Genomic DNA, 21,433 nt, shown 5'->3' on the forward strand with positions numbered 1-21,433 from the left:
CGGTTCGAGAGAGGAGTGATTCCCATATAAAATGAAGGAAGGGCTCGGAATTAAGCGGGGAAACAGCTTCATTCGACGGGTGACTCTCGGTGCGAAGAGCATTATGGTTGTGTTAGAGGCGGTTCCACGTACACCCCAGCGATCCCGGACCATAAATAAATGCTCGCGCGAGGCTTACGTACCACCACGAACTCTTCTCCGTGACTCCAGCGCCACCCGACCGGGGTAACCAGGAGGAACGCCATGGCCGATCAAAACCGACAGCCTCCTAAGAGGAACAACCTGACCTAAAACATAGGTACTACATGATTCATAGAGGACGGGGCCGCAACGTGTCTGCCGGAGTCTGGAAAGAGAGATGCGTTTCCGATGATATTTATCTGCACCGCGTACGGCTTGGCATGGAAAATAAGAAGCAGATGGCGTACGCGATCGGGCCTCGTAACGGATTCTGGCAACTACCGCGGAAACATTATACTCGAGATTACTCCACGTTGCACGCGATAAAAGTTTCGCGGATTTATTAATACGCGACTCGAATCGGTTTAGGCCTCCAACAATGATGCAAGGACGCGTGTTGTTGACCCGGTGGCACCTGTCCGAAGTAAAAGTAGACGGGAAATTCTAGCGCGGTTACCTGGCGCGCAGGGCTACCGAAGAAGATGGCCGACGAGTATTTTTAATGTCGAAGGAAATGGGAGATCTCGTTCAGAGATGGCCGATACTCTTATCCACGTAACAGTTTAATTTCCTAGCAACGAGTAAATATTTTTGGTATAAAAAAGTAACGTGCCTTCGTCACGGATTTGCTAGTTCGATTCATTAGTAATCCTTATCTAGCGTATTCTGCCTTTGACGCGACATTATTAATCATTGGAACAGTCTTCGATTAATCAGCAGTATATTAGTAGATAATTAATTTTAACAGATTGTTCGAACAATTAATAGTCTCAGGCAGCGTTTATTGGGTAAGAAGATTTACCGACTAGATCGACTGGTAGATCCACCATAAATCACAGTAATATTTGAATAGCGTTTCCCTGATTGCAACTAAAAAATAACGACCCTCGGAGTCTGTGCTCCAGAAGACACTTAACCCCCTCTCGATTTCCGATTCCGATCGCACGTGGGGCGTTCGAGGATCGAAAATATAGTTGCAGGTTATAGTAAATGAGTGGATAGGACCGGGGACGGTAACAGCCAACAATGTAACGCCAGGAAAGTGGCGCATAAAGCACGATAATCCAGCGTAACCGTGGCAAATCGCGCGCCAAGAAACACCCCGTCGAACGGATTAAGCGTTAACGGCGAAGGAAAAAGCGGTCGTATGAAAATTATGTACGTTTCGCGTTCTTGCACTCGCGCTCGCTGGAAATAAATCGATCCACGCACACGCGGCGCGCTCGTTTGTGTGTTTTTGTCCGACCTTAGGCAGTTCGCATCAACGCGGCGCACGGTACTCAGACACGTAAAGAGTCGCAGCTGACTGTATTGTTCCCACTGAAGGTAAGTCATTAATTTTCCCGCGCCCGGGAACGCTGCCCGGGACCGTGTGTGTACGGGCACACGACTCTGTGTTGGCACGTGCTCGCGCGAGCGCCCTTACATTTATAGAATGTCAGTACGTTCTTCGGGGGGAGACGGTCATTCAACAGATCATCGCCGATTAATAGTTGGCCACTTTTGTTCAATTTTTACGGAACACTGTGATTTTTTTCGAGATCTCGATGGAAAGTTGAATTGATTTGAAATATTTTAATGAGAGTACATTAGAGGTTTTCCCATTCGCGTGGGACAGCGTGGAGAGAACCAGGACCCCTGTAGCACCGACGGTCTATCAAAGTGAAAATACTCGAGGTACACGCGGTATTCAAAACATTCGTGGCGCTCATAGTCCCAGCCAGGACGTCCGAGACGTTTAAAACATCCGCGGTACGTATAAGGCAAGCATAGGTAATGGAACGTTGCGAGGCAAGGACAGTGACATCAGTATCGGTCGTCGCAGCGAGCCATCCGTTATTCAACGAACGCATAAAGACCCCTAAACGCTCTGATTATCGAAAAGACATCGACTCCGGAGGATAGCCGCGCATTGGCAACGGACGGAGATAATGCATTCGGAGGTTGTCCGTAGGTTCGAGTCGCGTGTGTCGAGCGATCGGACCGTTGCCTGATGGATGGAGACGCGTAGCCTCTATTCCCCATTCTTCCTCAATCCCGTTCCGTCGTTCGTCTCTCCCCATCGTACGGATGCCCCTCACCGGCCATCTTCCTCCGGTCTACTCGTCCCTCTCTTTCATCCGATCGCACAAAAGTAACCCCTCGTCCGCGACAGTTTCTTGCGTGCACGGGGCAACGGCGTCCACCGCGTGAATTCAATCCAAAGCAGGGCTGAGGAGGGGAAGGGGACCACAGAACGGATAATATGTTATTCTCGAGACCATCGGGAGGCCTCGTCGGATGACCCACTGAAAGGCGTCTAATTTCGGATGTACTATGATTTACCGTGTCGTTCGGAAAGGATTGAGAGATTACCGGAGAACAAAAACGGCCCGCGAACGTGCACGGGCTTCGTGAGAATCTCGGTTGCCCGACGGGGCCCCTGTTCGCTCGCTCGATAACGTTTAATTTTAGATGCACGATTCTTTGAAGAGATCGCGCGTGCCGATGTCTCGATCGTCCAGACTAGCGTCTACGGGGCACCCTATATTTACAGCTCCTCTTCGCGAAGGTTCCTTGCTTCCGCGAATCGAAGGTCGAGTCTCCGTGTAATTGAACCCGAGCCATTTTCTACCGATTGCAAATACTCGTCGGTGCTCGTTCACGACCGATCGCTGTTCCGAGACTTGCGAGGAACGGTTCCACGGGATAGAAAACCACTTGTCAAATCGTTTGCCTAGCGTGGAAACGTTCAAGGCCATCGGGCGTTCGGAGCACGTACGTCAATATTCCGGCGGACGATGGCTGCGCATAAAAGAGACGAAAGAAAGACCCGCGGCGACTTTCGTTGGCTGTCAACGGGTACAAAGTGCAGAAACGGAGGGGAGGCGACGGCGACGACGAGGCGTTAATTGAATTTGGGTTCGTGTGGATTATTGTGAAGCGTTTAAAGCGGCCAGAAACAAACCTATTTGCGTCGGGGAGCTTTCTCGTGGAAGATAACAAATGATCCACGAGGCGGCCGGCTCGCAAACTTCGGCATAAAAGCTTCACCGAGAGAGCCCGTCTGTCCCCTTTCCAACCCGGGCGCCGGGACCGCGTCGTTTCTTTCTTCAACCCCTTGCGTTCTTTCCTCCCCACCCCCCACGCCCGCCGTTCCCCTCCTCGTTCCCCGCCAGCGACACGCTTCTTTCGAGAACCTCTCGCCGAGCAGCGCCGCGGATTGAAAAGCAATAGTTTTTGAATTCTATTTATAACTGTCCGTTCCACGCGGCCGACGCGGAACAGAAATGATCTAATTCGACCGTAGCCGGGACTTCCCAAAGGAGGTTTCGACAGGCGCAATTATGCGCGCGCCGGTCGTTGGTCCGAATCCAACAATTGGTTATTACGTTCATCGGTCGGAAATTGATGTTGCGCTCTAGGATATGTTTAAACGAACGCGGTTGGAAAATAGATGTGGAACACGAGGATGATCCGGACGTGTATAAACAGAGGCGGCGCGTACACAGGGTGCTTCAGAAATACACGCAACTGCTTGAAGAACAGACAGGGATAATTGCTGAAAAATTCCAAATTAATCGACAGTTTCAGGTCTGTTACTAGAGTCACGGCGGAAACCGTCTCGAATCGTTTGCTTTTTGTTTCCATTACCGAGTCTTGGTCAGGTTCGTAGTCATTGGGGGGTCTCGAAGCTTAAGGTTTAAAAGCTTCACGGTAGATCCGCCATCGGTAAGGGTTCTTTTGCGGTAGCCAACCTCGCGAATGACCAGGCATCTTCCTTGCGCTTTTCCGTTTCCTCTCGATACCGATTCCCAGGAACGAGACTCGCGAGTGGAGTAAGAGCAGTAATCCGAGGTGGATCCTTGGATTACGCGCGTACAATTTCTGTGAAGCCGTTTCGTCGAGACGCGTACCAAGTGGCAGCCAGTCGAGCCGAACCGGTCGTCACGGCTCATAAATATAGCAGGTCCCTTTTGAAAATGATTACTCCGGCGGAATATATAACCGACGAGTTGGTCGCGCGGCGGGTCGGCCGTGTCAGCTGTTTATCAGTCGAAATAGATCCCGGTCGGCTTCTCTGCGTCGGGTTTAACGGGCGACGCAGTCGTGAGCGGGTCGGACGCGCGGTAACAGGTGGATCGCGTAGCGACAGAGCGGATCGGCCGATCGTCGTCCCGGGACGGGCGTCATCGTTGTCGTCGTTCTCGTCGTTTTCGGCGTGGAATGTCGACAGGTCGTTGATTTTGCTGGCCGACTGGCCGGCGATCTTTGGCCCGCGATCGGCCGCCAGCTGCGAAAGCACCGAAAGGTCACAAATCAGCCGGGATGGAGGCTGAATGACGCAAAACACGCCTAGATAAATTTAAATTGCGCACGGACCAAGCCCCGCGGCTCCTCGTCGCGGTTTCCGCGAAAGTCCGTGGGCGCCACTGGCCGCGAGCCAGTCGTCGACGCGTCCCGGCCTGATCCCTATCGTCGCCAGGGCTCTTTGCTCGTCACCAGAGACGCGTGACGCGGGAAAAATAGGCGAATTCCGCGATACGGCCACGGCTGATTACGAATCCGCCCGGTTGCGTCACGGCAACATCGAGCAAAGGCTTAGACTCCCGGCGATTCTGATATTTGGCGCGACTGTGGAACACCAGTTGTTGACAGCCGAGGGTCTCGATCCGAACGAACCGTGTCTTCATCGGGTTAGAGACGCCTGAACCGCGTCCAACGGTATTTATATATCGATATCAGCCACGCGGGTAGCTTCATCAGGATCAAGGCGGACGCTGTGGTTCGGTGTCCCTATTCGTCTCTTCAAAAATAGACTGGGTTGCACAGTGCTATGGAAGTTGCAACCTAACGCAACGAGGACAACAGTGTTGCTACCATGACTCGGAATTATCAATCTTCCCACCAAGTACAAATTGTTAGTTTGTCGAAAGCCGGTAAGACTCAACTGCACCCTCAGTGCCCAACGACAGTCGCGTTTTAATACTATTCTGGTAGTCCCAGAAAAACTGAGGAGTACCTAGCGTTTGATCAAAGGAATCGTCGCTCCTTGTGATGCAGATATCGCCGCGAAGCAAGACGGAATTATCTTCCACGACGCGCAATTAATCGTCTTTGTCGCGAGAGAGGAGCGGCGAAGACGCGAACAACTGGTGAACCGCGTGCACACAGTAGAATCGCTCGATTAAGCAGGCTGGACGGAATCAGAACCTGACGCTCGGAAACGGCCGCGTGTCGCATTCCACGGCCCCGTAGCGAATGCTTCGCGCATGATAGCGGCCCTGTGTAGTTCCAGTATGCCGGTTGGGAGCGGATTCTACCAAAGTATATATAGAATCTTACCACCGCTAACCCCTGCCACGCGTATCTGGCCAGTTATCTGATACGAGCGCGAGTTACCGGGGCCCTATCGACCGCTTCGATCTGACCGATCGATCGGGGAATTCCAAAGGAAATAATGGAACGTCCTACGATTCGCGACTTAATGACAAGAAAGAAATCAAACCGGGGGATACCGACTGACTGGACGTTTCGGAGATAGGAACTTTTGCGTAGCTCTACAACCTTGAATCCTCGTGAACTGGTTCATCGCGCGGACAGTTCGTCGAGAGCACTTTTGTTGAAATAGGTTTCTGGTCTTCTTACGCAATGTTTGAGCTTGGTAGCTTCCAAGACTCGAGTAGAATTGTTTTAATCGAAAAGCAGTTGGGCATGGGTGTAAAACACTTGATTGCAAAGATAACACATGCTCTGTACGTTGGTTCGAACATAAATTGTTGCGTTTGTACAACCCGCAGACAACCAGAATTCGATGAGAGAAGTACTGTAAGGAAATAGGGGTTAAACAGAGGATCGCGTTTAAATGGCGGACATTGAGAACCCAGGGACAAATTCAGCGCATTTGTCGAACACTGGATAGCGCATCAATAACGAGTTAGTATATATTTATGATAGCAGCTGCACCTCGCGTTCGCGCCGTACCTGCGAATTGATCTCCACATCTGCTTATCGTGTTTTATCGAATCCATTAATCCAGGCAACTTTAATGTATTAAAGAACCATTACGATTATTATCGTTATTAAAGACCCGGGACGTATCGTGACGATTTGTAACTATGAGAGTACCATTTTCCATCGAGCATCTGGGCCTGCTCTTACAAACGCACGCCGGTGTTAAACATTTACGGCCGACCAAATGCCTTTTCTCGAACACGAATTCGTTGGGCTGCGGCCGAACGCGCGACCATAAATCCATACCTGCGCATTCCTAAAACGTATGGAAAAATCCTGCGCTCGCGTGATCTCGGGGCAACGAGGGATGCCTTGTATTTCATTAAACTAAGACCGGCCGCGTGGAACATACGGAAAGAATGTCGCTGCCACGGAATTTCAGCCTTCGGCTCGAGTAAAAAGCGAAATGGACGCAAAAATGGTGAAATGTCTCTAGCAGCCTAAATTAAAATGCAAATAGGGCAAATAGCGAATCTCTGAGAGCTCCAACAACGAGAGATAAATAATTGCTTTGGAGAGCGATACGCTTTTTCAATTTCCCAACGCCGAACCAATGTCTCAGGGCCAGCTTATCGGGCTTCGAACACGACGGACCCGGAGCAACAAGTATTTATAGCTTCGAACAGGAATCTGTGTCCGTAGAAATTATAAATCATCGATCCTCGTCGCGGAGATTAACCGTGAGGCGAAGGAGCACCGCGTGGCACGACGACAAAGACGATGTTAGAATCTAAAATCTACTCGAGACCGACATCGTGGCCCGATCCACTGAAACACATCCAGCTCCGTTCAAATCCCAGCTCCCCATTGACACGGCCGACAAAAGAAGAGAAGAGATTCATAAATAACCCGGCCAGTTTATCGTGCCTATTATGCAATTACGATTGCATCTTTGAAGCCTAGGTGGTCCACGGCCTCAAGATCGTACGGCCGAGCCAACGAGATAATGCCTCTTAAAAAGTTGTCGTTGTTTCGGGCTGGATGCTTGGCTAACAGTTTCGCGTAGCCCCTGTTTCTCCGTTTCTGTCGCTTCTTTTTTTACCCTCCCGTTTCAAAACAATAGCTACGTGGTTCGCGTACTCCTCGATACCGCCTTGTCATTTTAACTCCGAACGAGTGATTTTATTTTTAGGCCCCCCCTCCTCGTGCTGTCTACCTTGTCGCCAACCCCGAGTTCCGCGTTTCCCTTTCAGCGTTTCCCTAATGGCTCGTTTAGGAGCTCGGAACACGGTCGAGTCGCGATCCGTACACCGAACAAATAGCCATGAATATTTCATTGCGAAAGCGGGCATTACGTTGCCCGTGATAAGGAGATCTTGCGTAATTGATAATTGAGGATCGGCGAGTGGCGCGTGCGAGCAAAGTTTCGATAACAAACTGTACCGCTCCGAGACGAAAACAGGTACACGCGTCATAATTTATGGACGAGTGCTTCGGCGTAGGCCTAAGTGCATGAATATTTATGCGCGAAACTCTTCGTCTCTCTACGAAATTCCGTGATCTCCGGAGTCGTACGGATTTGAATACAAAGTTGAACGTTCTCCAGATAGTACATCGTGAGAAGCGCCGATTTAATTGTTGTGCAACGCCGAAAGAAACCATTCTTTGCATCCTAACCATCGAGCCTGGGACATTGACACAGAGTAGGTTTTCGCAGGTCCGACTTTTCGATATCGATGAAATTATTCAACCCAATTATTTCTATACGAGTAACGAGATTGTAGTTTAAGAATGGATGTAACAGTTTAATGGGTTATTCGTGAAGAAAATTGGCCAGAGTGTGATTCGTGATCGGTGTCGCGATATCAGTCCCGCCCCTAATCGTGTCAGAAACAGCATGGAGGCCGATCGAGCGGGGTCGCTGGAGGTTATCCCGGTCACGCGTTAGTCAGCCTTAGCCAGCCGGTCTGTCAGTCAGCTCGGTCAAAAACGGTCTGGCGACTGGCAGCCAGTGACACGTTCGGTACAGGCCTCTCTGTACGAATACATGGGCGAGTGGCCCGTTCTATTAAGAGCGAGCCACGAAAACGCTAGACGACACGAGGTGACACCGAGATGCCTGACACGACACGGCCCTGCGCTTAGCGCAGTCTTTCATTCCGCACCGGTCGCCTCGGTGTCTTCGCGCCACCGACAGCTATGCGACACGATGACCCTGTCCCCCTCCCCTCCCCTTTCCTGCCGTTCCGTGGATGTCAAACATTTTTGCTCTCCTCTGCCATACCCGTTAACCCGCCAAATAAACCTTCGATCGCCCGGACGGAACATCGAAATCGCGACCTAACGTGGATCATCCGTTGGCTCGAGTCACGAGTAACTGCAGTTTCCAATACCCGAACTAATTACGAAACAACTTATTCTTCGTTATTAAATACAACTTTCTCCCATCCGTACGGTAACTCGTCGATCCCCGATACGAAAGCTTCGTTCGGAGCGCCGGAATCCGCTTTTGTTATTGCACGATTGCGTGTATATTGATACGAACGGCGTAGTTTTATTACGATTCTATTCCTTCTTCTTTTCCACTTGGTAATCTTCTTGGACGCGCACCGTGGCACAAAGGGGAACGCAGCGAATGCTCGCAGCTGCTCTTATTTGTAAGACGTGCTCACTGTTGACAGTCGGTATATTTTGTTATAAAATGGTCGACGTGCACGGATTGGAGTGGCTCAAAGCGCAATTAAAGCGGCTGAACGAGGCTCCCTGTCGTTGCTGTCTTCTATTTCCAGTTACCCGAAACCGTACGGAAAACGCGAAACGTTATAAAACGGAAATTATATAAAGATTTTCTACTCGGTCGGTTTATCGAAGAAGCACGATAGAAACGACGAGCGGAGTTCGCGAAACGAACGTAACGCGGTTTCATAATTCATGTATAATTCAGTAGTCATCGATGGATGGTAATCTGGGAAGTGTTTCCCAGTAGAAGAGATATTTTGCAAAATGTCCACACAAATCGTGTATCACGGCGACGCTCATTGACTGTGCTCGCCTGTGACTTCTTCGGTGTCTGACGAGTGACTGTCAGGTTTTCCTTATTAAATGACGCAATACCCATGTCGCCGTCCGTCGTTCGTTTCTAATGCAAAGATGTAGTACCGCGTCAACGACTGTCAACTTTTTTCCAAGCAGAAACCACGTGTCGCGTCAACGGCCGGCAAGCTATTCCCAACGCGAGCCAAACATAGTCAAACCTCGATTGAAAAATCGAATAGAATTTTTCCGGGTAAGGTAATATTATTGATTAGCGGGTAGTTAAATTCAAAGGAGCATTAAACGTCTGTACAGAGTGCGAAACTATAATAATTGCTCGTTATTAACGTCGATTAGTTCTCGCGAATTAATCGAGGCCAGCGAGATTTCATCCGACTCGAAAGGGTAACGCGCGTGACTCGAAACAAATTGCTAATAAAACGTTGTTCCGCGGCGATTCGCGCTAGCCAGCTTTCCTCTAATTACCGGTAATATCTTCTTCCTGGCCGAGTGAAAAGATATCGTTGATTGCGGGCCAGCCACGCGTACGTTGAACCGATCTCTCGCGCGATCGCTATTCATCATTCGCGGAACAAATTTCGCGATAGTAGTTGACCCCGTTCGCGATAGTTTAATTATCGTCGCGATTCCGTCGGACTATTTCTCCCGGTTATTTTCGGTACTCGAGTTCTCCACGCTCGGCGGAAAAAATCTAAAGCGAGGGAAACCTATTCGCCACACCGCCCGTCTCCGGGAACAAAATGATTTACGCATTTATCTCGACAGGACGGAAGCTTGATTGCGCGAAGCGACGGGGGTGGCCTCTATTTTAAGAGGGAATTTCGAGTGGTCTGCGAGGATTCGAAATTCACGTATCTCGCATCGAGCTACGTTAATATGATTTATAAACTTTCGGATTTGTTAGCGCCAATCGCGTGACACTTCGCCACTGCGTGTTTTCTACGCTCGACGAAGTGGATTCGGTTCTTATCGATTTCGATCTTAATATCAACATTGCATTCCATCGACATCCGTGCAATTACGTTGGACTGTTATCTGCTAGTCTATCGTGTGCAAATAATCAAAGTTGATAACTCTTGCTCGAGATCGGTTACAGTCACTTTTTGTGTTCCCCTAGGTTCGATATTGTTAATGAGATCCGATGGTGTTTAAAATAATAACTTCCGAGCGTGATGCCTCGTGTATGCTTGATATTGATAGGCTTGAAAACTGGTGTCGAGTGAATAAGCTCTCCATCAACATTGTAAATGCCATATAATTAGATTCCCCTCTCAGTTATTCAATAAATACAGTTCCTTTCACATCGCGTTGATCTCGTCTGCTCGATCGTGAAAATCTTTCAAGGGAACACCTGGTGTTAGACACTTTCAACAAACGTTCGTTAGACCTACCTACAAATTTAGATTGGCTCGTGTCTGTTTTTTATTTTGAAGAAATCGTACGAAACTATAAGTCTGGAGTGATTTACACGTGGTGGGGGAGGACCTTGAACGACCCTGTCTCGGTGGCGGTAGCAAAGTGGTATTAATCATCCGAGTTGCAAAAGGAAGTCAGGAAGGAATCATATATTAAAATGAAAAGTAAAAAAGGAATCGAACGTCGATAGCGAGAAACAACGATACACACCTCGGACTTTCACTGGGTCCACATTCTTCTGTGCAGCCCGGTGCATCGACGTTGACAAGACAGGGACAGCGATTAATCATCGGGTCAGGCCTCGAAAGAAAGAAATTTCAACCCGGCCACGCATTCGAGTCACGGAATATCAGGCCGGTACGCGGCTATCTTTATCACCGGCTGATAATGGATCATTATCCGCGTACGCTTTGTTCGCGGCTCGCGTCGAATACGGATCCGCGAGCGCATTCAGATTATTCAAAAGGCGGCACTCGGTTGCGCCGGAGCACCGTCCGTGGCTTTGTTGATGCGAATCCTTGGTCGTGGCATTCTTTCAGCCGTGGCCCGATGCGACGTCGACGAAACGCGCGCGCGTATAGCCATTAATCATCGGCGAGGATTTAGAAAAAGCATCGCGCGCGTTGTCCTTCTCGATGACATACCCTAGCGGCGCTGGGGTTTATACTAATAGTTTGATCCGTGTTCACGATGCTCGCGATGAAGTGCGACTCCCTTTCGGATTGACACACCGCCATTTTTCCCCGATCCACCCTTGGCTTTTACCGTGTACTCGTCTATTTAAAGGAGGCCTCGCTGGGCCCTCTTTCATCCTCGAATACCTGGACTGTACCAGCTTATAAACTACCGTGTTATTAATGAATTTACGAAGCGTGTTTGCAAATGGCTAAAAACTGTTGATTCGTCGTTGAATGCTATTTATCCAGTTTGGGGATTGAAGAAGGAACCGAGTGACCGTAGCTAGGAACGAGAGTCCAGATTGTCTCCGCGGCGCGCCATAGGTTGTATCGACGTCAGCGGGACACGGATAGCAATTAATCACCAGAAAGGATCCATAGAGAGGATGCGGGAGGACGATCGAGCACGCTCGGTCCCCCCAGGCCTCGTTCACGGACCTCGGGGTTGCGCGTGCCGTCTAAGTTCGCGCGTTCGACTGTCGTATAATAATGAGCCCGGCCAGAAAAAGGAATTCCGTTCGTCCGTTACAAAACGGCTAGGTGTGCCGAATAAACGAGATGCGCAGCCAGACAGCCGGACCACTATTTATTAAAAAGTCAGGACGGGGACGTGCTACATCGGGAGGAAAGCGATAACGCGATGCTCGAAGGGTTCGGTCATTAAGCTTCGCTGGACACCTCGACGCCCGCCGCCGCGTCGAAACCTCGCCAAGGGTTACACCGGAAGCCCGAAAACCCCTCCCTAGTCGCGAATGAATTTTCACAAGCTTTGCGAGAAAATCGCTCGATTGTTTTATATATTTTTTTTAATAGAGGAAAGGTGGATAAATGGATCGATTCGTAATAAAAACACGTTCAATTATAAACTGCAATGAAAAATGAACGGGGGACACCTGTTAAGCACCGACACACGTGCCGAAGTCTCCGCCCAAGACAGATTATGGCAACCGTTTAACGGTCTGTACTTGGCATTGTCCATTATGCCTTCCCAAAGCCAGGTGAAACCATAAATGCGAACAAGTACTGTCATTGAATTCAAATTGTGGCTTAAGTGGGTCGTGGTTAGTCGATCGATGTAGCTTAACCGTAGAAAGATCAATAGCGCAACGATTGGACGAAACGAGGATTCTTTAAACGAATCTCTCAAAATTTTTTAACCAAACTCGATCCTACCAATTAATTCTCGTCCTCCAGCATCTGTTCCTACCAACGACGAACCTTTCCAAAGTACTTTGCGTTCGCGATGTTTCGAGCCGGCAGTGTTTTCTTACGTCGTGTTTATGTTTTTCATGTTTTCGCGCCCATCTGGATAGTTTGTTTTTCGCACACGCGACTGTTGCAGTTCTTGCGGCAGCATCGCAGTCCCTCAGCGAATCGCACTCAGCTCTCCCTCTTGCGTTGCTATTAATAGCGTGTTCATTATTGCTGTAAATGAGCCGACTCTTTAATATCCGCATTGACATGGATCTACGATGTTAGAAGCGCGAACCCGTCTCGCTTAGCACCTGCTTCGATCAATGATCCAAAACGTTCGACTTTCTCCGTTCCCAAAACACCATACAATTTAATTCTTTCGATACTAGAAAAGACACTTCCATTCCACCAACCAGATATATAAAAATGAATTACTTTCATATTCAATTTAGAAAGGAATCTTTCCCCCCTTATCTTCGAGCAAGATGAATCACGGGAAAACTCGTTCAACGGAAAATTTATTATTGTACAATAACGACGTTACAGTTCTTTTTTGAGATTGAAATTGAAGGCATTATCGTTCGAGCAAACAACTTGTCGCTTCTAGGATGAGTAACTTGTTCCTATTAATAGTCCCCTAGACGATTTATGCGCATTCCTTGATAAGCGCATGCTTTTCGAATTAATTTGCCCGGGATAGCAAATTTCTAGACGTGAAACCGTCATAAATTGATAAATGTCGAGCTGCGAGTAAAATACCGAAGCACTATTTTTTTCCTGTACTTTGAGTTGATCGAGTACTAGTAACATATTGAATAATCATGAACATTCATCTTGCAGGAAACTGTAATTTACCCATTACGTGTATAAACTCTCAGAGATAACGTTCTAGCCATTCCCCGAGCACTCTTGCTATCGCTTTCACTATTCCTAACGGAATCTTTAGTAAATAAAGTTCTTTTTCTCATTGTCGACGCTTCACCCTCGGAGTATGCGTCGTTCTTATTGTGTGTACGTTCGCGGTTATTGTTTGCTTCCATCCAGAGAGCGACTGGACAGGATATAAATTATATTGGAGTGACTTTGAAGTACATACACGGTCCGATAAAGAAAATGTACGCGATCGCGTTACATTTAACCAGCGACCCTATGCAGAAATCCACGATCAAAGGATCGGTTCACGGATAATTGACTTCTTCATTATGTAATTCTCCGTTTCCACCGGCAAAACTGAAGCGTTAAATCTCGGCTATCACGCAATTGGAATATTAAGGTCCCGCGACTGAATCAGAGTATTTATTCACGACCAGTCGTTCCGCGGTGCTGGATAAGCAGAAGTAACAGGTTATTGGTATTTAAAGCCGGCCTCGAGGTTTCTCCGATGCTCGTTGCCCGAGCCATTCATTACCAGATAGTCGTAGCTTTTGCAACACGAGGGAGATAGGTGTAATAGGCGGAGTATCGTAATAACAGCGTTGCAAAATTATTTATGGCACGGGCGTGCTGAGCAAATAGGTAAAACAGCTGCCAAGTGACTAGTTCGCGATCCAGTAGCAACGGTCGATGCATTAAACTCGTTGAAATAATTAACGAACTCGCGAAGCGTTACACGCCGAGCCCCCGCTATTATGCGCCGCGCGCCTTTGATCGTCCCCTTTTGTTCCCCCTTCGTTCGATACGAGCTTACCCGGTGTATCGCGATCCCTTCAACCGTATTCGACCGTACACGGTATCCTTCTTTTTTGTATTCCTCTCGATTAGCGTTGCAACACGCGTCCAATCAATTCAACAACACCGCTCGGACACGTTGAACCGCGAGGGTTGGAATCGTTGCGCGAATCGCGAGCCCACTCGATTATCAACACTTTTTCGGAGAGAAAGGATATCGAGTCCAGTCATAAGCAGTCGCCATTTTCTTACGCAAACCTTGGAGGACTAGAAAAATTTTTGGCTGCACTTTGGAGTTAACTTTTTCAGCGGATCTTCGCTGCGTGTGGCATCGTCGCGCAGAAGCGACAAGCCCTTAGGATCCACGAGTGCTGGTACTTTTTCTCGCAATTTTTCTTCGACTCCGACTGCCGAACATAAAGTGCTGTCGTGTTTCGTAACGTCGCAGTAACTCGTAATGAATTAATCTTTTGTGGTCCCAACACTCGCACAGAGGAGTCTTCGACTGAGATTTGCTTTGAGTTCCGCCGAGCTCGCTCGTTTCCTTCGTCAACCTGACAGACTGTCATGGGTGACCCAATTTTTCGGCTACCGTGGCGAGGCTGTCTACTAATGGGCAATTTCAATTCGTAGGCAATAATGCAGAAGCCACTGTTTCAATCACTCGTGAAGCAGTGTTTGCGATCTATACCGGGGGACGACTGTTTTTAAACTAGCACACCCTTGAACGCCATGTAAACGCAAAGGCCATGCCGGACTATGGATCGTTTGAAATTTATGAGGACAGTCATAAATCACTAGTTGCACTGGAAACTACTCGCGACTCAACCTAACAATTTAGGTAAACCTGATCGAACAGGTGCACCTACGTTGACTCTGATCGTACCAGGATGTGACTTTGGATCACATGCCAGCAGGGTCGGTGCCAGACGATTATGCGCCCTAAGCAAGGCTAATTACGCGCGCCAATAAACACGAACACGGACAAATACGTCCTAAACTTTATATATCAGAATAATAATCGACAATAATCGAAATACGTGAAAATTTGTGACAAACAGTCGTCGGAGGCCTCGTGCTCAAGGTTGCTCCTTGAACTCATTCAACTACCTCGACCTCGATCTTCGTGTATGGGAACATAAACTAGCCAGCAAATAGAGAGACAAGTTACAGGGTTCTCCAGACACACCGATTTATCGTGCGGCAAGTTATATAATTTCGGTTGATACGATTATTTCGACGATAATTGTAAAGCGTTGTACAACCTGTCGCAGACATAGTGTTGAATGGCAGTATGGCGCCGCAATATGACTATCATTACCGCTCGACGCACGACACATCGTTCGATAAATCGTTGAGTCTACGACCCCTATTAGCCTGGTGTAAAAGTGGTAGTCGTGCTCGATGTGATTCCTCGCTAGAGCAAACGGCCTTGACTAATCAATTGCGTCCGATCCGACTATCAATGTTTCCTGAGCACTCCGTATCACGAGTCACCGGTACCCCTGAAGATTAAGTCGATTCGAAGTCAATGCTCGGATAACTGCAACTGAGTTTCGATCGGATAAGTGAAGACTCCTTGTAACCTCATCGTGTTTGGACTTATTTTACACGGAAAAACCTCGCGAATATATCGCTAAAGTCCCACTAACATAAAGATAAACATTATCCAAGCATTGCTGTAGATCGTCCTGTCTATAAAATCCTCTAATCGAGCAATTTGGTTTTCAGGCACGGTGAACGCGAACGGCGAGACGAAACGACAGAGGACGTCGTACACCAGGTATCAGACGCTGGAGCTGGAGAAGGAGTTTCACTTCAACCGCTACCTGACGAGGCGGCGTCGCATCGAAATCGCACATGCCCTCTGCCTGACGGAACGTCAGATAAAGATCTGGTTCCAGAATCGGCGGATGAAGTGGAAAAAGGAGCACAAGATGGCGAGCATGAACATTGTACCGTACCACATGTCGCCGTACGGCCACCCTTACCAGTTCGCGCCCCACCCAGGCCAGTTCGCTCATTTGGCCACATAGGACGAGTTCTCGCCCGCCGAGCTCGGAGCACACGCTGTCCGGTTCCCTGGGATGTACGGCGAGCAGAACTTCTAAAAGGCTTTTTTCCGCTTTCGGCCCGGTCGGGTCACCGACGTCACGCGTGACCCACCGGGCCGAGACACTTCACTTCCAGTAGGACACGTGGTGAGACCCGACGGGGTCTGACACAGGCCACCGATGCCTCGACGGATTGTCACTCGTCAAGCGGAATTTCTACTTGTCCTTCTGCTTGCTTTTCTTTTTTTTCCCTCCCCCCCATCTCCCCTCTGCCCGGCGGAGGCATCCTCCGATACGCCGGGACCAAAGGGTTCGGGATTTTTTGCCACGGGAGACCCGTGGAACGACACGTCCGTGTTTCGAGACTCTTATCGTGTAGTCTTGTTGCTTCCACCTAACTCGGATTTGACCCTTTTCTGTTTTTTGTTTTTGTAGTACCTGTTTTTCCTACCTTCGACGTTATCGATTTCGAAATTTTAATATCACGATGTTCCGTGACCCGTCAGCATCGGTCTGTGTACGCGAAACACTCCGAACACGGTAGTACTATTCGAAGTTGAAGGGAAGCCAAAAAAATTGTCTGCAAGCACGCCGTGCGCCCGATTAAATGGACTGGACGCGCTCCGAGGGGCTCTCGTCGCGACTAGATTACGAAGTACCGGTGTTGAACGCGTACGAGAGGCCACCTCAGCGGGTGAGATAAAACCGAATCAGTAGTTTAAGGCGTAGAAATTAGCGGTCTAAGTGATTAATTAATTCAACGACTAATTAATTAATTATCTTGCCTGGCTGCACACTGTTTCGCATCTCTGAATCACTCCCACCCATCCTATCCCCGTAAACACACCATCCCCGTCTCCTGAAAACCAACGAAAATCGAACAGACGATGCGCTGATGTACTTATTCCTTGTTTCTTCTTCCACTTCCTCTTCTTTCGCTCGTTCGATCTGTCTCTCAGAGCGTGTTCATCGGGGGTGGCTCAACGCGAATTTCGCCATTGCAATACCGCATCCCGAATGATCCACGGTGAATTGTAAAACCAAATCGCAGAACGTTTATCACAATTATCACGGAGCAAACCAGATCGATTAAGCACATCGAAAACGTGCACGAATAATCCGGGACGCGTGAATGCAAAGTCTAAATTCGCGGTCAACTACGCGATCGACGCAGCCTCCCCCGGTGAAGCGTAGTTTCTATGTGCACGTTAAAGTCTCTACTTCGTAGTACGTAAGGTGCCTATTAATACTCGACGTATTCTCTGCCGTTTTTCGATAGAGGCTGCTGAATGTTTGAACGTCCGTTAGATCGACGCCCCGCGAATCTCGTAGGAAACCCCGAACCACTCACGGCCGACGAATCGCGTAGTATTTTACTAGGGAGTAAGGAACGGTCGCTTAAGATGGCGGGAACGCAAAGTCCTCGACGCGGTCGACGCGCGACCGTGACTCTCGTTCGCTGCATCGTAACGCATTAAGCCAAATTAATCGGGAATGTATACGCGTCACTTTGCCCCGAAACCTATAAAAGTTACGCTCGTTCCTCTTCTTCGTTTTTTTCTTCTCGATATATAGCGTTTTTTCATTCTGTACTCCCTCGCGTGACAGTGTCGAGTTCTAGATACGTATAATGGACTGAATTTGTAGTACGACGTTAAGAAGGAAACGGTGGGCAGCTGAGGAATCAGCCGTCTCTCTGTAAATATAATAATGTAGTCCACGTTCCCCCCGAGGCAGCCGACCGGCATTGTTCCTGAACAGTCCGTACATGTAGGTTGACTTCGTGCGAAACAGGTCGTTCGTTTGGTTCCGTCGAGCCAGTTTCCAGAGAATCGTACAAGAAAGCAATTAGTCTACGTCTGTGAGGTCCGCGCCAGGTAACGTCCGTTTACGAATTATTATTTCCTCGATTTTCTGCTGCGCTGCGATCGAACGAAACGAGCGACGACATTCTTCAGCGTATCGCGCGCGATCACTTCGCCAGAGCAACGCGTTTCGACGTACAACGATGGAAATTCGAGACACGTAGCGTACGGCAAATATCTCTTCGCTTTGCGATGCAATTGTATTAAAAAATTGAGCAGAAAGATACATAGTTTTCTAATCGAAAATCATAGAAACTCGTCGAATGTCGATGCTCTGCGAACGAAAGTTCGCGGCCGCGCATGCGCCTACCGTTTGGTTGCGCACACGCGAACGCGCAACGCGCGATACGAGCGAACAAATAACCGACGAAAAAGGAGCAGCTGTCACGAGGAGGAGGAAGAGGAGGAGGAGGAATTGGAGGATCCCTCGGCGACCTAATCGAACAAAACGGCAGGTGTGTAAATGAATTTAGATAGCGTGTTCGCGAGCGAAGCGCGGGTTAATTGGTTATCGTGCGATACGAAAAATCTAATAATGAAAAGCAATTAACAGTCGCTCCGCGCTTAGTAAGATGTCGTGAGCTGCGCGATACGCGAAGCAAATTCGGAAGAATACAGGGATCTAAAGTATATTATCGAGATTTAGAGTGAGATAGAGAGAGAGGTCAGAAATTGTAAGGTGAAATCGAACAAGGCGGGAAGAGAGATGTAAGAGTAGGCTAATGTTGAATTGTACATAGCTATTGAATATATGATAACACGATATCGAATGACGTTATTATCGTACGAGGCGTTAACGAACGAACCGATTCCGCGAATTATTTTTCATTTTTACAGCCGATAAGGGAAAAGTATACGAGCCACGCGAGACACGATTATTTCTTTATGTGATATTTGACGTAATTAGAAGGTAAAGTTAGTCGACGAATTGAAGTAAATTCGACGTTAGAAATTCTTTCGTTATCGCCTGGTACCCTATAGGGATATTTAAAAAAAAGAATAGTGAGGATTATAATTATTATTATTAATATTATTACGATGATTATTGAAATTATTGATATTATCGCTATTATTCTATTGAGAGTGAGCCTGTTGCTAATGACTTGGTCCAGTGTTAATATTGTATTTTATTTGTTTCGTTATTATTATTATTATTATTATTATTTTTTTTTCGTTGTTCACGCCGCGTGTCGTACAACACGTTCCGTACCTATGAATGCAAGAGTTCGGTTTTTCGTGCTCTATAAGGGAAAGAATCCGTCGTAAAAGATACACGATCTTCGAGTTCTCGCGGAAGACTTTCTTCTCCTTCGTATCCAAACTCGACTGCATCGTTCGCGTCCGTTCACGCGTCGCCGGATCGAAGGATCGAGGAGGAAAGAAACGGGGTTAAACGTAAACGAAAGCTATATTACTCGTCAGGTGCGAAGGATGCGTTCTCCACTTTAAATTAAGCTCAAGTATTACGTTCGTGTAGCGTCAGACTCAAATGTTACTTCATTCCATGTAATATACGTAATAGTCTAACTAAAATACCTACTTATTACATCTACGTAACCTAGAGCACCGTACGCGTAAGGTCGTATAATTATATAATTTAAATTGTAATTATTAAATGGTATGACGTACAGAAACACACTGACTGCTACATCATTTCTTTGCGACACCCGCAGGATAATCATTTGCCATCGAAGATTGGACAACGTTCACGACTACGATCTCATCAAAATTAATTGGCCGCCCAAGGCCATCCATATTGTACCATATCTGTCTACTTCACCGATCTTTTTCTCGTCTATTCGAGTACACTTGCAGATAATCTGTTTCTCAAGATGGGTGACAATTTAGGATACAGTCATATGGTGGAGGAATCGACTGTAAGCTAGAAAGAGGTCTGTGCGATAATGAAACTACGGTCAAAGAAGACCTGAACATTTTACTAAACCGTAACTATCTCGAAGGCTTATCGCTATTATAAAACAAGCTTTTGCCTGCTCAAAGAAGACCGAACAAGACAGAACATGGCGATGCAAAAGCTAGATCCTCGGATATCATTTACAAAGGTAGACGGCGAGCTCGAGCTGTCAGTCGAGTATGATTCTCGTACAATATTTCGAAATGTAAATTCCAATTAACACGTCTCTCGAGGAGGAAGTGCATTTATGTATTCCCTTGCATCCGGTCAGGGGAAACAGATATCTTCTTCGTTTATTGCGTGTTTATTTCTACTACTTTATTGCCTTTGAAGCCAGTCACGAATTCAGCGCTGGTCAAATTAAAATTTCAAAAGTATTTTAAAGTCCCTCGGACTGTGAAACCGACGATTCGAGTACGCGGGCTCGAGGCAGCACAATTTGTTCGTGGAATATCGCATGTAAGAGGAAAGGTTTCGGTTCAATTACAACGAATATTGCGCATTACGAGATACCGTCGACGATAGCGCGACCGTCTCTCCTTCTGCGATAGGGTTTTATGAATTGCTCGTTAATCGCTGGAATAACACAACGGGACGACGAGCGGCGACGTATAAAAATCTTGTTAATTACCGGCGACTCGTAAATCGATAATTGTTATATTTACGGCTCGCGCATCGGGCGCGGACTCCCGTTGCTTAAATTCCAGGCCGCGGCGATAACATTCGGAGTCGAAAGATCGAGCGATGCCCATCCGGAGGTTATCAGTCGCGCGCGGTTTCTTCTCCGCTCGGCTCGATCGTTCTTTAATTGGCCACGTTCCACGCTGTCGAGTCTTAATTTCAATCGGCCGAGTATTATCCGTAATTATCGATAATAAGGCCGGCTGATTATATATTTCGCGGTGAATAATAGTTTCTCCGCGGACATCGGGAAGATAACAAGCGGCAACCAGCGCGGAATAATTGCCCCCTCTTAATAAGAGATCGGGCGGCGATTCCCGCGATCGCTTATCCGATCGTTGCCTAGAGCAAATTCATTTTCGCCTTGTCTCGGGGAATCCGAGTCATCCTGCACGCTTCTTGATTTCTTTATCGAGCCGATCGACGGCGATCCTCGAAAGTAGGATCGCGAGGAAATCGACGCTGCTCGAAGGGAAACGAATCGATATTCCAGATCGGTGCATCGTGAGATTCGTGCGCGGCCGGAATCGACGTGGATACGCTCGAGACGGGGTTGATAAGATCGCGTGACAACAACGGGGGGTCGCGCGTGATAAAGCAACCTCACACCCACGAAAACTACCGAAACGGACAGGAGTCGTGTAACAAGGAGACAAGAGAAGACAAGGCCCGAACGCAAGTCACGATCCCCGCGAGCAACACTCTATTTCTCTCTCTCTGTCTCTTTACCTCGGTTCCTCCAAGAGGTTCACCATGCTACCGACGATGACGGCGCAGATTCGATCGGTCTGCCCG

General features: G+C 48.1%; 1 protein-coding gene across 1 annotated transcript in view; it reads left to right on the forward strand.

The window, feature by feature from the left end:
- Positions 1 to 19,019, forward strand: part of LOC122395566 (homeotic protein Sex combs reduced-like) — a 34,909-nt gene extending 15,890 nt beyond the window's left edge. The window contains exon 2 of the mRNA XM_043393239.1: positions 15,855 to 19,019. Within this exon, the coding sequence (XP_043249174.1) occupies positions 15,855 to 16,159 (305 nt within the window). The 3' untranslated portion in view covers positions 16,160 to 19,019. The remainder of the gene's footprint in view (positions 1 to 15,854) is intronic.
- The last annotated feature ends 2,414 nt before the right edge of the window (positions 19,020 to 21,433 follow it).

Source organism: Colletes gigas, unplaced genomic scaffold, assembly GCF_013123115.1.
Source record: "Colletes gigas isolate AHSC1104 unplaced genomic scaffold, ASM1312311v1 Colletes_gigas_Sc00006, whole genome shotgun sequence".
In the NCBI taxonomy this organism is placed as follows: domain Eukaryota; kingdom Metazoa; phylum Arthropoda; class Insecta; order Hymenoptera; family Colletidae; genus Colletes; species Colletes gigas.